The sequence below is a fragment of the Talpa occidentalis genome, unplaced genomic scaffold (assembly GCF_014898055.3).
Source record: "Talpa occidentalis isolate TD23 unplaced genomic scaffold, MPIMG_talOcc4v2.1 talOcc4.3, whole genome shotgun sequence".
NCBI classification, from domain to species: domain Eukaryota; kingdom Metazoa; phylum Chordata; class Mammalia; order Eulipotyphla; family Talpidae; genus Talpa; species Talpa occidentalis.
Window position 1 is genome coordinate 52,570,469 of NW_023603184.1, and position 17,860 is coordinate 52,588,328.

At 36.8% G+C, this 17,860-nt stretch overlaps 1 protein-coding gene across 1 annotated transcript in view; it reads right to left on the minus strand.

Annotated features, from left to right (window-relative positions):
- The window catches only part of GRM5 (glutamate metabotropic receptor 5), a 549,187-nt gene that overhangs the window by 330,146 nt on the left and 201,181 nt on the right, over positions 1–17,860 (minus strand). Inside the window, 1 exon segment of the mRNA XM_037521807.2 lies at positions 1,748–1,997. Coding sequence (XP_037377704.1) covers positions 1,748–1,997 — 250 coding nt within the window.

The following is a 17,860-nucleotide window of genomic DNA, read 5'->3' on the forward strand; positions in this document are numbered from 1 at the left end:
TAGCATAGACAGAATAATTTAAAAAATATACAAAATATTGAATTTTGACTGTGTGATGCTGCTAACAGTAAAAATATAAATGGAAAGTGTTTAGTAAGTACCAATCCATTTTTGTTTTGTAACTGTGATAAAAAACATGCATTTGTTGATTAATTGTATGACTGAGAAACAAATGCTTCTGGTTTATTTTATTAATGTTGGCAAAGCAGTAGGTAGGAACTAGAGAATCCCTTGTCACTTATCAGAAAAACAGAACTATTTAAAACCAGCTCCTTTTTACTCGAGTGGTAACACTGCCCTTTTGAATTTAAGGATATTAATATTGGGAATGTTCCTGGGTTATATGAAACTAACTGATACATCACTCCTGACAACTAGGGATTATTTTAGACAAAATGTATGACATCAAGGAAAACAGAACCTCACTCAATATCGTTTTTCATGAAGGATAGTTGTCTCCTACTAAAACAGTCTCATCAATCTACTGCCATCAGATCAGGCAGAAATAATTTAGTATATAAATTGGCTATCATAAAATGGAGCCAAACAGAGCTAAGTTGGGCCCCAGAAGATCTGTTAAGCATTTGGAAAACAGAGGAAGCATGTTTTCTTTAATGAACCATCAAAAGCTGATAAAAACTGAGTTTGTCTTTACTTTTAGACAGAAATATTGAGAAAAATGTCATTGTTCTCAAAGTTTTCCTTAGTTTTTAAATTGGCTGCCTACTAAGAAAAGACAGGTGATAACAATGACTTTTTAAAGGTCCGTAGCAGTACACAGCATTTACACTATCAACATATGATGTATTCTTATTGTGATAGTAATTTGATGTGACAGCTTGAGAGGGCCATGGAGTAGCAAACATTTGGCCAGGCATTATTCTGGGTAAATCTGTGAATGTGTTTCTGTATGAGGATAACAATTGATCCCTAGATGGAGTGATGTAGTTTTCTTTCTCTAATGTGGGTGGGTCTAATCCAATCAACTGAAGACCTGAGAAAGAGGGTGTCTGCATGGCTACTTAACTGGGAACTTTGACCTTATTTTTTGGCCTTGAGATTTGAATTTGAACCATTGAATCCTCTAAGTCTCAAGTCTGAAGCTTTCACATCAGAACTATCTTGCTGGTTCTCCTGGGTCTCTCTCTCTCTCTCCCCACTCCCCTCCCCCATCCCCTACTATTATTTCTCTGGAGAATCCTGACTAATAGGCATCAACAGGGAATGAGCTGAGTTGTGCCAATCAGATAATTGAAGTTTATCCCTGTAGAAGTTAATCTATTAGAAACTTGTCTGGCAATAATGTGGGCAATCAGGCAATGCAATAACACACTTGTAATAGAAAATAATGAGATGGTTTTCCAATGTTTTAAAAATGAGTTCTAAAAACAAAAGCAGTTCTTCACTTTACATGCATATGTAGCCATTCTCAAAAACAATTTCTAAAACAACAGCAAATTAGGATTATGTTAACTTCCCAAGGAAATTGTGTAAATATTTAAATATCTAATTTCTTACAGTCATTTTTCATTGAGGACTTATGGATTCAGCATCATCTGTGCTGATTCCTCTCTGTCAGTACTTGGCATATTTAACTTCTTTTCCGTGATTATTTCCAGGTTCTGGTGGTCATATTTAAGCTATGTTTCCACTACACAGATTAAGCTTCCAGAGCATCATGCACAACAATGATACCCTTTATTACTCCTGGCATTAACGACATGTGAAATTTCTCATTGTCACTCACCTGCCCAGAAGTAGAAACTCTCCTGCTAGCCCCAGGCGCCTCATGGCCATCAGCAAACCTCTCACCGTCATGCCCTCACAGAAGCAGGCTACCACCCGGGCCTTCGGCAGGTGACTCCTGAGCTTCTTCAGAAGTTTGTCAAAGCTCTGTTCCCCAGCATTGCTGTAGATTTTATATGAGTGAGCGATGCAAATCCCCTCCTTGGCTGACATATCTTTGAAAGCTTCCATCCCACTTTCTCCATAGTTGCCTGTGTGAAAACATAGAGAATAGGATGTGGTGAAATGAAAGGAATAACTGGGCACAATTAGATTTAGAGGTATGCACCTCCCTGGTGGTGCAGGAGATCGAGCACAGAGTTGTGAAGCTGTCTGCAGCCTCTGCAGCATGGGTTTGATCCCGGCCGGCTGGCGAGAATCCCACATGGCGCAGCAGACCTCTCCTGTCTCGCCCTCTGCTCCCTTCTGCAGTGTATTTCAGTGGGTCTGCCTCTTCTGTTCCCCACTCTGTCTCTGGTGAATCCTCTCACCCTCCCATGCATCTGACCTGTGCCCCAACTTTTGTATACGTAAAGTAAAAATCTTAAAAAAAATTAATTAGAGGCATGAAGGTCACTGAGTAGTGTTGGACTTGGAATGTGGAGCCTTTAATGAGTGTTTGCTATTTCATCGACTTGCTCATTTTGGGCCATTTATAATAAAATTACATTATACATATATGCATTATGCTCTAAAAACTGTCCATTGACAGAAATAATCCTTGATTGAGATTTTACTTTTCTCACAGATCATATACGCTTATGAAAAACATTCAGATTTTTATTCTATATGACCATAGGGAAATTAGTGGTATAGGGAACTTAGAACTGATGGTGATCTTCTAAAATTGATGGAAAATGGAGATCAATATTGAGAACCAACTATATGCCAGGATGTGTACAAAGACTTTTAGGTATGTGATCTTATTTAATGCTCACAATAATAGTCTTAGTTATATAGTATGGCCTCCAATGTATAGTAAATTAACAGAGAGGCAGTTACTCAGACTTCCACAATTAATGAGTAGAGGGCTGCACTATATTCCCAGTTCTGTATAAGAATCAGATTCTGACCCCCCAATATGCTACGGCTAACTCTTTTTTTTTTTTAATTTATTTATTTATTTATACAAGGACTGGGTACAGTCAGAAGTGCAGGAGGGTGACAGAATTCACCAGAGCCAGAGCGGGGAGCAGAATAGGCAGACCGACGAAGTACACTGCTGTGGGGAGCAGTGGGCGGGGCAGGAGAGGTCTGTCGTGCCATGTGGGACCCTTGCCTGTGGCCTGGGATCAAACAGGCACTGCAGAGGATGAGTGCAGCTTCACAGTCCAGCACTCAACTGCTGCGCCACTGGGGAGGCCCCCTATGGCTAACTGTTAAAAGACTAAAAATCCCGAATATATCTGTATTTCTCTTTCCCATTTAAAGGTTATGGTGTTTTAATTTTGGATATTTTGGACCATTTAAGATTCTTTAAATCAAAGCCACCTCATTTTTGAGTTTTCAAAAAATTGTGTGGGATTTATTTAAAGAATATAGGAGACAATTACAAAACAGCCAAGCTGTGAGTATTATAAGGCTATCACTGTATAACAATCAACTATATCTAGGAAGTGGAATTGTATCTGGGGGAGTAAATCTCAAATGAATAAGGGAATACAAAGGATTAAATTTCATAGGTTTCACTGTATGACCTTAATGGAGATAACTTAAATGATAGTATTTTGATTGTGGCAAAGCAGTCCAAATAAATTAGCTAATTGCTACTTACACCAATTTGGTGATGAAGGTGATATTATCTTTCCATCATAGCTGATAAAACAAAAATTGACATTTACAAGTAGTGACAGTGTCTTGGTTTGATAATAAATCTGCTTGATAATAAATCCCTGGCCCTTTATGTGTTCCACAATAGCATAGGTGCCTTTATATGAGATTCATAGACTGAGGATTTTCGTGTAGTGATACCGTCATAAATAAACTGTGAAGGGTAGAGTAGAGTAAACCCACTTTAGTCTGAGCCAAGAACACTGCTGGATCACCTTTCCTTCTGCTCTGTAATTAAAGGAAGAAGCCTCTATGATGATGGAAGTTGGGCAATGTAGTTATTTTTCAATTAACAAAGATAAAAGGGCTTTCATTGAAAAATGTTCAAAGGGTCTAAATTACTAATTTTATACCAACCTGAGTAATCTTTTTTTTTTCATATTTAAGGAGCAGGTTTGTTAGGCATGGGATAGAAGAATAAAGGACACTTGCATAGACACAAGCAGGCAGAAAGAGCTGCCCAATCTGAGTAATCTATTATTCATTGATTTATGTTTAGGCAACTCTATTTTTCTACCAATTTGTTTGCACATAAAGTTTAGTTAATGACAGACATTTGCACAAATAATTTTAAATTAGGTACTTATTAATTGCAATGGCAACAATAAAAATTCTTAATAGGTGTAAAGGCAGGACAGGACACAGTGCAGGTTTTCTGATCCCATGCAGACTGGGTAAAAGAGGAATCAGAGCCCTCAGTGTTTTTTTGCAGGTCTTTTATTGGGGTTCACCAGGCATATGGCAGGCAGGGGTGCTGGGGGGCCGGGAGGCTGGCAGTCCTCCCAGCCCCCAGCAAATCCGCACTCTCTCTGGGCTCTCTGGCGTTCTCTGCTTCTGCTTCAGGCTTCTTCTCTTTCTGCTGCTGCTGCTGTTTCTCGGCTTCTGGCGACCCTGTGATGCCGCCCTTCAAAGCACAGTCTTACCCTACATTAGGTTTACAATTAAACAAGAAAAACTTATCTGATTCATTCTTAATATTTAATGCCTGTAGGGTAAAGAAAATATCAGGCTTTTCTGCCCTTCCGCCATCAGGATAGATGATGGATCCTTGTCTTGAATGCATGCCTGATGGCGGGCACCTGGAGTAGGGTGTGGGCATAGGTAGATGGGATTCAGCTGAGCTAAGACTGTGCTTTTTAAGGGCGGCGTCACAGGGGGACGCCAGCAGCAGGAGCAGTAGCAGCAGAAGCGGAAAGAGAAGAAGCCCGAAGCAGAAGCAGAGAACGCCAGAGAGCCCAGATAGAGTGAAGACTTGCTGGGGGCTGGGAGGCCTGCCAGCCTCCCAGCCCCCCAGCACCCCTGCCTGCCATATGCCTGGTGAACCCCAAATAAAAAAACCTGCAAAACTACTGAGGACTCTGACTCTTCCTTTACCTGGTCTGCATGGGATAAGAAAACCTGCACTGTGCCCAGTCCGGACTTTACAATGCCTTTCCTAGCAACTTTGTTTTAACTTTTTTTTTTTTTTTTTTTGCCAGCGATGGGGGGTGGTTTGTTGTTGATACACAACTTACATAGAAGTTTATGGAGATAGAAAGAACATTAAGTTACCAGAAAGATCTCAGTTCTAGATTATATAACATTTAAAACTCAGCTTTCTCTTCTCAAAATTAGAAATAACACTATCTAATATGTGGGTATTGTGTAGATTATATTTAACATGTAAAATGGAAAAAAATCTAGAACAAAAAAATTATCTGGTCTGAATATAATTAGTTACACCTATTGTGATTACAAAAAAAAATATTTTGGGCAGTTAAGTTGATCTCTTCTAGATGATCTGAAACAAATATTGGAACAGATAGTATTAATGCTGAACATTAGACTAAAGAATAAGGAAACTAGTAGGGAGAATTATGATTTTCTCAGAACAAAGCCCAAGATGTTTGATCTAAAGAGCAAAGGTACATGTAAGTCACAAGTATCACAGATGTCTAGTATAAACAGTTGGAATGCTATTTTTGGTTCTGTTCTAATGGAATGAAAAATTGTGATATCTAATTTTCCATGAACTTTGTTAATATAATTGGTTGAACTAACTGAAAGACAAAACTGACAGAAAATCAATGTAGAAAAAGAAAAGATCAAATATCAAATTTTAGACTTATTTTGAAATTGCTGTGAAACATCCAGATAAAAATGCTAAATTTGAACCTAAAAAAGTACACTGTGGTTCACAGAATAGAAGTCCAAGCTGGAATTCTTTGAGATCACTGCAGGATATGTGATAACACTACTAAATGAATGTGTAGTATGAAAAGGGGAGCGAACAGTGACTTTATTTTATGGAATTCAAATATATATGCATTAACCGAGAAAGAAAAACTGACAGACAACAAAGAAGAGAAACCAAGAAAGTGATTTTTTGTGGAAACCCAGATAACAAATTATTTTTATTGTCTTTATACTTTAACTGTGTGAATTAACTACAGTAACAACCTTGTTGAAAAACAATCCACTGATTTTGGTATCACATAGCAGAAGTCATACAGAGAAGACTGTGAATGAATAATATACTTTGTAGTGAAGAGGAGCAAAGATATACGATGGTACTGAAAAAGAAAGTGGAAATCAAAAGAGAGGTTTTGGTTGTTTATTTTTATTTATTTATTAAAAAAAGATGTGTTTATTTATTTATTCATTCATTCATTTATTTATTTATACAAGCACTGGGTACAGTCAGAAGCGCAGGACGGTGAGAGAATTCACTTGAGCCAGAGCAGGGAGCAGAGCAGGCAGAAAGTCCGAAGCACACTTCTAAGGGGAACAGCGGGTGGCAGGAGAGGTCTGCGCGGCATGTGGGACCCTCCTCTGGTGGCCGGGGAGCAGCCAGGGATCGAACTGGCACCGCAGAGGCTGCGGGAAGCTTCGCAACCCAGCGCTCAACCGCTGAGCCATCAGGGAGGCCCAGTTGTTTATTTTTGGACAAAGATACCTTAGTTAAAGTGCTTAGTACAGGATATGGGACAGAGTAAGTGCTCAACACATGATAGATTTTATCATCATCAATCAAAAACTTTTGTCTAGATTGTGTGATTAATTAGTAAAGGTTAATAATAATTTCTGCCAAGTATTGTATGGTCATTCTAAATGAATTATTATTAGTAGTAGTATTGTTATTGTTAATTATTTGAATCAAGCACCCCGTGATGTAATCATTATTTCCCTAATTTATAAGTGAAGTGTTCATGCTGAGAGTGTGTATTAAATACTTGCTAAGTAGTGAATGGAAGAGCTGGAATTTCAATCTTCATTTGTCAAATTTCAGAGCCTGAATTTTTTTCCTATAGAATATTATTACTTGGAAAGCAATGAATGAGGATTGCTCAATTAAGTAAAACCATAATTATTTAAAGGCACTTAACCACCATTAAAGTCTTTATTGGAAACTAGTACAGATACTAGCTAGTTAAATTAAGCTCAGCAAACATGTATATTTAACAAATGTGTGGTTTACCTTTTTACTAACAATATAGAAATATATGATTTGACAGTAAATGACACAGTTTAAATATCAAAGTCATCCTACAAAATATACAATGTATAATTATAGCTTTTCTATATAAAAAAGTTTGTACAGTAAGGGGGCTTTTAGAAAAGGGCATACCATATCATTTATTATTAATTATTTTTCTAAATCTTTCCTAGGAAGGAGGAATAACTTCAGTGGGACAAAAAGAAGTAAAAGCATAATTTCAATGTTAAAATTTAGCATTATTTTAACTATTACCTTGTTATAGCTGAATTTGAAGCTATACTGATTTGCAAAGTGAAAAAAAAAATAAAACTACTAATCTTTTCAGTTTATTAGAGGTTTTGACTTTTGACTTGTTTCTTTTTCTGGGTATTTTTCCTAGAGGAAAATGAAAAGTTGAGACAGAAGCTATGACCTAGATTCCTACTTGAACTCTCCATAATTCAACTTTCTTTTGCATTCTCTGTAAATTGTCAACTTCACAGTTGAAGTTTATGGTGTATGTTCCATTAGGAGTGATTCCATTTCCAGAAAAAAGACAAACCTCCGTATGGACCTATGTCAGTGAATCAAGTGGGTCAGTGATTTATTTATTTTGCCTGTATTTTACCTCATTAGTCACCGCTGATCCTCAATTCTAACTGAATATTATGACAATCCAGATTTTCTCCCATCACCAGCTGAAGGCAGAAAAGGCTCTGCAGTACAGCCAAAGCTGGTTAAGCTTGACAACTTCTGCTAAAAAGAAGCAACTTTGGCAGTAGCTCATTAGCCTGCTGCCACCTTCACAAATAAAGATGTTCATTGTGATTTGTGGTTCCCAGATTCCCTCTAGAAGAACTCCCACAGTACTGAGAAAAGGGACTCAGCTTGGAAATATCTGCCTATACCATCAGATACTATAGGAATTAGAAATGAGTACAAAGAATCAAAATGCGGCACAATGGCTATCTTGGTGTTTCAAAATTCTTATCTTTGTTCAGGAATGGGTTAATCACATTATGTTCTGAAATGAACTGAATGCCATTTATTGTTTAGACTTGTGCTGTCCAAAATGGTAGCCACCACTCACATGTGGCTGTTGAGCACTTAATATGTGTCTGTTTCAAACTGAGATAATCTTTCAATTAACAATACAAAATATGATTCCCTCTCAGTATTAAGAAATGATGTAAAATATTCTATTAATGTTGTAATAATATTGATTACATCTTGAAATGATAACATTTTGGATGTAATGGGTTACATATTTAAAAAAAATAATTTCATTTGGGTTGTTTCCATAGCTTAGCTATTGTAAATTGTGCAGCTATAAACATAGGGGTGCAGATTACAACCCAAATGCCCAAAAATAGATGACTGGATCAAGAAGATGTGGTACATAGACACCATGGAATATTACTCAGCATTCAAAAAGATAAATACATGCAATTTGCAGCAACATGGATGGAGCTGGAAGGGATCCTGCTCAGCGAAATAAGTCAGAAAGAAAAAGAAAAATACCGGATGGTCTCACTCATAGCAGGAACTTAGAAAACCTAAATAAGAGACCAGGAAAAAGACTAATCAATACAAAGTAAAAATCAAAATCAACAAGCAACTCTAAACCAGAGACACACTACAGGGGTGGGGGGGGGATGGGGAGAGGAAGGATTAGGGTCAAAAATAAAGGGGGGTGCAATTGTATGGGGAATATAACCAAAATGAAAATGCATACATTGTGCAAAAATGAAAAATGATGTAAGAGTTATATAAAATAAAATATTAAAAAATAAAATAAACTTAATAAGTAAAAAAATCTCAACTTTTTCTTTTAACCATTTTTTGAAGTTACACAGATGGCTATCATATCTTTATTAGAGAGTACTGAAATAATATCTACTATCTTATAACTTTCAAGTGTACAGTATAGTATTATTAACTATGCTCATATTGGATATCAGATCTCAATAATTTATTTATCTTATGAATGGAAATTTTTACCCTTTGACCAACATCTATGCATGCCACTGACTTTTCCCCTGCCCCGACCTCCAGACTGGTATCCATCAATCTACTCCTTATTTCGATGAGTTCAGCTTTTTAAATCATACACAAAAGTGCTATTGTACATTTTTTGTCTTTCTCTGCCTGATATTTCACTTAATATAATACACTCAAGGTTTAATAATTTTTCCTAAATAACTCTGCAAAGCATCTATGCTATTGGATCTACTCTGCATCGATTGTGATCCAAAAGGTCTGATCTGGAGAAGATCAGATCTAATAATGAAGACCAGCACAGGGTAGTAAACAGTAAACTCTATCCAAGTAAATGTGGATAGAATGAGGAACTTGAGTTTGAAATATTATTTTAAAACTTATCGCCAGCATGGCCTTTGAGAACCCATATAATTTTTTAAGATTTATTTTCTATTCATTTATGCATATAAGAAATAGGGTATAGGTCAGAGGTGCAGAAGGTGAGAAGATACATCAGATACAGAGTGGGGAGAAGAACAGGTGGATCTACTGATATACACTGCTAAGGGGAGCTGTGGTTGAGGGAGAGGTCTGCTGCCCATGTGAGTCAGCTCCCTGGCGTGGGATCGAACTCACACCGCAGTGGCTGGAGATAGCTTGATAGCATTAAGACTTTAACTCCTGCAGGTCCAACCACATAAGTTCTTTTGCAATTTGTCTCACCAATAAAATTCTAGCATTCCTTTGAGAAGGAATGCTAAGTAATATTTTAGATCTACTTCCATCATTGATTTGTATAGTATAACAATTACAAAGAATTTTAACCTTTTTTATCCTGTAAATGTAACTAAAAAAAATATTAATCTGGGTGGAAAATAAGGGTGGTTAGTGGAAGTCTGCCCTAGTTTACTAGTTTTATTTATTTTTAAAAGATTTATTTATTTCTACAAGAACCGGGGTACAGACCAGAGATCGGGGGGTTGAGAGGATTTACCAGAGACAGAATGGGGAAGAGAACAGGCAGACTGACTGAAGTACACTGCTGAGGGGAGCAGTGGGCAAGACAGGAGAGGTCTGCTGCACCATGTGGGATTCTCGCCTGCCGGCCAGGACAAACCAACACTGCACAGGCTGCAGACAGCTTCACAGTGCTGTGCTCAACTGCCTGTGCCACCAGGGAGGCCCAGTTTACCAGTTTTATTAATGGTTGGTAGTTTTCATAGGCCTCAGTTGTAATGTGTTTAAGAGGAGTAGTTTTCAGTCCAGTCAATATCCAAACCCTTATTGAAATGAATGATAAAAATAATAAGGGGGTGAGGTGAATAAATAAAGCTAATATATATAAAACACTAATATAATACTAATGCACATAGAAACAACTGCAATTAAAACATCTATGTTTGACATTATTATATGATTGGCATTATTTTATATGTTTCTCTACATATAAAATATTCATATAGATACAGTGAAATAACACGCATACACACACATAAAAATACACACACCATAATGCTACAAAACAGTGGATAGGAGGAAGATGATAGAATTTAAAGGAAGAAGAGATTATTTCTAATTGGACATATGAGATGCTGACTTTTTCTATGATACCATTTTGCTCTTTCTGTTTCCCCCTCAAATAATGAAATGATGTCTGGTAATTTTAATTATATTTTAAAATTTATTCATACATATTTAATTAAAATAGAATATGCATAAGCCTACAAGAAGAAAGAATCAGTATAAAGTGTTACTTTAATTTTGTTGTAGGGAGGAGTCAGGAAATGGAATCAATTACCAAGAAAATATTGTAAGGTTCAGAGTAACTAGGATAAATAATGTTAAGAATAAAAATGTCAAGATTAGGTATTATACCACTTACATCTACAAATGAAAAAGGGAGTAAAAAAGTTTATCCTACTTATTATAAGAATTGAAATCATATTCAGCATCTTTTCTGACAATAAAGATATGAAACTAGAAATCAATTATAGAAAGAAAGCAGGGGAATTATTTATTGCATGGAAACAGCAAAACACACCACTGAAAAATTGCTCGGTTGATGATTAAATCAAAGAAGGACTAAAGAAAAATACCTCAAGAAAAATGACACTGAGGAAACAACCTTCAGAACTTATGGGACATAGCAAAATTGGTATTAAGCAGGAAGTATACAGCATGCATACAGCCCCACATCAAGAAATAATAAAGAGCTCAAATAAATAATCTCTTTCATTTTAAGGAACTATAAAAAGTAACAAAACCAAAAGTCAGAAGAATACAGGAAAAAAATGAAATAAAAATCTAAATGACAATAAAAAAGATTAATGAATACAAAAGTTGGTTTATTTCAAAAAATAAACAGTATATATGAATCTCTAGTAAGACTCATTAAGAATAAAGGGGAGGAGGGTTTGGGCCTCCCTGGTGGTGCAAGGGGTTAAGACGCAACCTATGAAGCTGTCTGGAGCTACAGCAGCATGAGTTTGACCCTTGGCCAGGGAGCTTCCCACATGGCGCAGTAGACCTCTCCTGTCTCCCCGCTGCTCCCCTCAGCAGAGTATTTCAGTTGATCTGCCCATTCTGTTCCCCACTCTGTTTCTGTGAATCATCTTACCCCCCACACCTCTGGCCTATACCCTAATTCTTGTATGCATAAATAAATAAATCTTTGGGGAAAATAAGAATAAAGATGGGAAACGCAGTGAACAGGAACAAGAATGAAAATGAGAAATAATAACAGACACTGCAAAAATTCAGTGTAGAGACTGCAGTGAATGTGTACACGCTAGCATTCAATAATCTACAAGAGATGAACAAAAGCCTAGAACTACATAAATCATCTGAGAATGAACAGGGAAGAAATAGTTATCCAAAACAAATCAATCACAAGAAAGGGAATTGAAACTGTAATCAAAATTCTCCTGCAAAACAGAAGTCCAGTACAAGATATCTTCACAAGTGAGTTCTATCAAACCTTCAAAGATGAACTACTACTTTTCCTCTTCAAACTCTTTAAAAAAAAAAAAAACTGAGAAAGGAATGAACACTTCCAAATATATTTTACAAGGCCAACATTTCTTTAATACCAAAGCCAAATGAAGGCAACAAAAAGAAAACTACATACTGATTTTCCCGATGAACTAAATGCAAAAATCATCAATAAAATCTTAGTAAACCAATTCCAATAATGCATGTAAAGGATCAAGCAGGGGCCTTCCTGGTGTCGCAGCAGTTGAGCACTGGGTTGCGAAGCTGACCGCAGCCTCTGCAATGCCGGTTCGATCCCCGGCTGCTCCCCAGCCACCGGAGGAGGGTCCCACATGGCACGCAGACCTCTCATGCCGTGCCCGCTGCTCCCTTCAGCAGTGTACTTCGGTCCTTCTGCCTGCTCTGCTCCCCGCTCTGGCTCTGGTGAATTCTCTCACCCTCCTGTGCTTCTGACTGTACCCAGTGCTTGCATAAATTTAAAAAAAAAAATTCAATGTACTTTCTCTTCTTAAAAATAAATAAATAAATACATAAATACATAAATACATAAATAAATAAAGGATCAAGAAGGATTCCTACCAGGAGCACAGGGATGGTTCAACATCCAAATATCAATCAACATAAGGGCAGGAATAGAAACAGAAATGGAAAGGAAAGAAACAGAAAATAATATATATATATATATATATATATATATATATATATATACCTACACACATATATTTTATATCACTAGATGCTGAGAAAACATTTGATAACATACAACATCTATTTATGATGAAAATCTTCAAAAAAGTGGTAATAAAGGTAACATCGCAACATAATAAAAAACTTACACAACAAACTCATAGTTAACATCATACTCAATGGTAAAAAACTGAATTGTTTTCCACTAAGCCATGGTATAAGACAAGAATGTCCATTGTCACCACTACTATTCAAAATGTATTGTAGGGCCTCCCTGGTGGCACAAGGGGTTAAGATGCAACCTATGAAGCTGTCCGCAGACTCTGCAGCAGGAGTTTGATCCACAGCCAGGTAGTTACCCACATGGTGCAGCAGACCTCTCCTGACTTGCCCGCTGCTCCCCTCAGCAGTGTATTTCAGTCAGTCTGTCTGTTCTGTTCCCCACTCTGTCTCTGTGAATCCTGTCACCCCCCACACCTCTGGCTTGTACCCCAGTTCTTATATGCATAGATAAATAAATCTTTTAAAAAATGTATTAGAAGTCACAGGTAGAATAGTTAGGCAACAGAAATATATGTGAGGAATCCAAGTTAGAAAAGAAGTTAAGCTATCATCATTTGTAGACAGCATGAAAATATACATAGAAAGCCCTGAAGTTCTACTGAAAATTAACTGAAATAATAAATAAGTTTAGTATAGCAGTAGGTTATAAAATCAGTACACAAAAAATCAGTTGTCTTCCTATATGCAAACAATGAGATACAAGAGGTAGAAATTAAGTGAACGACTCCATTAACAATCACACCAAATCTGTCTCTGCTGAATCCTCTCACCCTCCCACACATCTGGCCTGTAACCAGGTTCTTGTATAAATAAAATAAATCTCAAAAAAAAAAAAACAAACATTTTCTGTTCCCCACACTGTCTCTGGTGAATCCTCTCACCTTCCCACACATCTGGCCTGTACCCTGGTTCTTGTGTAAATAAATAAATCTTTAAAAAAAATTTGCTAGCCAACAATGATGCAAATCATTGTTTCAATTATTCTTGGCTGAATCAAAATATAACTTTGAAACTGGAAGGGTATCTCATCATATTTTATGCTATATTATGATGACTACAAACTTGACATAACTTTAAAGTTGAATTTGAATTGTTAGAATTCTCCCATCACTTTTTCCAGTCCAACATAAAAATCCAGTCTTGATATTTAGTGTGCCAATTTCAAGAGTGTAAATATTCCCATTGCTAATTTCAAGCCACCAATATGATACTACTGACCATGAATTCACAGTACTACACTAATAATAGTATATTAACCATCTGGATACTATTAAATACAAAGAGACAAAGGAGCATAGAAACTGTAAAATGTGGATCACTGATTAATAGCAATTTGTTTTAATTAGAGTTTGCTGATATTTTTCTTTTAAATTAATTATTAAGCATTTTTTCATATGCCTGTGGCAGGAATATAGAGGATCCAAATAAGAGTTTAGGAAAAAAAACTAATTATAAGGTAAAAATCAAAATCAACAGGCAACTATAAATCAGAGACATACTACAGGGAGGGAGAAGGGAGTAGGATCAAAACAAGCATGAGAATGCTCAGCGAAATAAGCCAAAAAGAAAAAGAAAAATACCGGATGGTCTCACTCATAGCAGGAATCTAGAAAACTTAAATAAGGGACCAGGAAAATGAATATAAGAAAGTGAAAATCAAAATCAACAAAAAACTATGAACCAGAGACACTTTTTGGGGGGTGGGGGGCGGGAGGGTAAGGATTGGGGTCAGAATGGGGCGTTTGCAATTTTATGGGGGAATATAAAAATAAAATTTAATATTTAAAAAAAAAAAAAACAAAAAAAAACAAGCATGAGAAGAGCACAAGGGACCATGGTGATAGTTCACAGGTGAATGAGTGGTAGGAATTTTATGGGGGCTATAATCAAGATGAAAATGCACACGTTGTACAGAAATTAAAAAAAAAACAAACAAACATGTAAATATATATAAATTAAAAATAATAATTTATTAAACTACAGATTATATGATTTAAATTTTAATGACTGTTACTAATATGCTATTGAAAATTTGATGTTTTTCTCCAGTTATGCCAGGCCCTCAAAAGGGCCAATGAAGTTACATTAACTGCACCAGAAATTCTTTTTGTAAAAAGGTCCAATACAGTAAAGGTGAAAGTTTCTGTTGGAATGAGACTATATCACATCAGATTAGATGTGACAGGAAAAATGTCTGCACATTAAGTAGAACTGAAATTGGGTCTTGAAGAAGGGATGGGTTTTGAACTTCAGATGGATCAGGCAGAATCAGCACAGGCTGTGTGGAATCATGTGTGGTGAAGATCCAGTGTGTTTCTTGAGTACAGTGAATGGGCCATGTGGATGGACTGTGAATGCCTTGCTGGTGGGCATGCATTGCAAATCAATGTTACCTCATTAAACATATATATGCACATATATATATATATATAAAAAACTTCTAAAAACAAAATATATTTTTTCATTTAAAATATGAATCCAGCCTTCTCACCATAGGCTATATGGTGGGAGGACCAGAAAGAGTCTGGGATGGCCTCTTGACATGTAGAGGTAAAATGGAATGGGCTCAAGAGGGCACAGAATGTGCTATGAAATGTACTTGAGAAAGAGTACATTGGACATGAGATGAGAGAATGGAATGGTAGTCCAGAGAAAAGCAATATACATTATTATTACAAAGGTTATAAGTGACAAGGGATGGAATAGTAAGTTGATGAGGGAAACACAGGCATGATAGCATGCAGGTCCACTTTGTAATACAACTTAGAGAGGACTGGCATTCACATGGATTACAAAGTAAATGATGATTTTTGGAAATTTACTATGCAGTATTTTAAGACAAAACACTGGTAAAACATTACTTCATATGAGGTTAGATGAGCAAATCCACAGGAAACATAAGAATTTAACAAGGTGAGAAGTGATGGTGACTCAGAAGTGGTGACAGTTCCTATATAAGCTGTTCAGTTAAATTATGTTCCAGAGAGTTCCTTCTCCTTGTTAAGGGCTGAGCTGTGTGCCCCCCAAATTTCAAGTTGAAATCCTAATTCCCAGTTGTCAAAATGTTACTATATTTAGAAACAGGATCTTTGATGAGATAATTAAGGCACAATGAGATGTATGGGTGGGCCCTGATTCACTAAGCTTTATAGAAGAGATTAGAGGGCCTCCCCTGGTGGCGCAGTGGTTGAGCGCCATGCTGTGAAGCTGCCCACAGCCTCTGCAGCGCTGGTTCGATCCCAGGCTGCCGGTGAGGGTCCCACATGGTGTGGCAGACCTTTCCTGCCTCGCCCACTGTTCCCCTCAGCAGTGTATTTTGTCAGTCTGCCTGTTCTGTTCCCCGCTCTGGCTCTAGTGAATCCTCTCACCCTCCCGTGCTTCTGACTGCACCCAGTGCTTGTATAAATAAATCTTAAAAAAAAAAAAAAAAGAAGAGATTAGAAAACTGACGTGCACAGAACACATGTGGGGAGATGACTGTCCCCAAACCAAGGTGGCAGTCTCTTAAAAGGAACAAGTCATGGGCCTCCTCGGTGGCATAGTGGTTGAGCGCTGGGCTGCGCAGCTGCCCACAGCCTCTGCAGGGCCGGTTCGATCCCTGGCCACCTGCGATGGTCCCACTTTCCCGGACAGACCTCTCCTGCTGCGCCTGCTGCTCCCCTCAGCAGTGTATTTCGTCAATCTGCTTGTTCTGTTCCCCGCTCTGGCTCTGGTGAATTCTCTCACCCTCCCGCCTCCAGCGCTTTTGACTGTACCCAGTGCTTGTATAAATAAATAAATAAAATCTTAAAAAAAAAAAAAAAGGAACAAGTCATGTTAACTCATTGATCTTAGACTGCTGGCCTCCAAAACTGGGGGGAAGTAAATTTCTATTGGATTAGTCACCCAATGAATAGTTATTTCTTATAGCAACCCAGCAAGTTAATAGACCTCTGCAGCTGATTATAACTTAGAGTCACCAAAGGTACAGAAATCCTTAAACAAGATGAAAACTATTATATTTTTTTCAGAATCATCATGGAATTTTGAAATGACAGTGACTTTTATGCAGACTGAGATTATTTATCTGCAATTTCCTACATATGTGAAACTACACAGTTATTTAAAGATCTTCAAGTTGCAAGTTTTTAAATAACATATGTAGTAGAACACCCACCACCCCAATGTCTGACACAAAATGGAAACTCCAGAATTCTAAGTTAGTTCCTGTTGAGATGCCTTACCGTTTTTGTTTTTTTTTTTTTTTTTTAAATTCCTAATGGGCATTTACAAAACAGGTCTTAAAGATGATTCTAAACTTAGACTGTATTAGTATCTCACTTGAATTACCAAGTGTGGGTTCAAATCTTCGTTATTTTATTTATGAATTTTGTTGTTTTGGCAAATCAGTTAACTTCTCCAAATCTTTGTTTCCTCATCTATGAAATTCTTGAAGAGTTGTTATGACAATGAAAGTAGGTTTGCATGTGAAATGCTTTTAACAGAGTCTAGCACAGAAAAAAAGGCTCAAATGACCTCAGCATTATTAATCACACACAATTTTGTAAATTTGTTTTCTCTAAGTTTTTTTTTTTTTTCTTGAAGTGCTGGTTTGCCATAACTGTCGATGACCTGTTCTTCTTAACAGAAAATCTCTTTATGTTGTTTCCTTTACTCTAAATGCTTCAGTTAATATCTACAACTTCCAATTTATATCTCCAGCTAAACAACTGGTAGATGTTAATTTGACTGTTTTGGAATATTCTTCCATAAATTTAAAACTAACTTTGTTCATTATATAAAGTGGAACACTAAGTATTCAGTAGTATTACTACAAAGTAACAATTTAGTACTTTTTCAAAACATAATCCCTATCTTGTTTGCCTATATAGGCACCTCATGAAGCAAATTACAGTAGATATAACCTCTGTCAACAGGGAATTTAAAAGCTAAAGAATCTTGATTGGATTTACAAAGTGTTTTAATAAAATCACTCATGGTCCAATTCACTTGTCCTCTTTTTGCTGCTGATGGAATCCCAAGACAGTACTCATTGTTACTGTTTTCACTCTATTACACTCTTTTCCC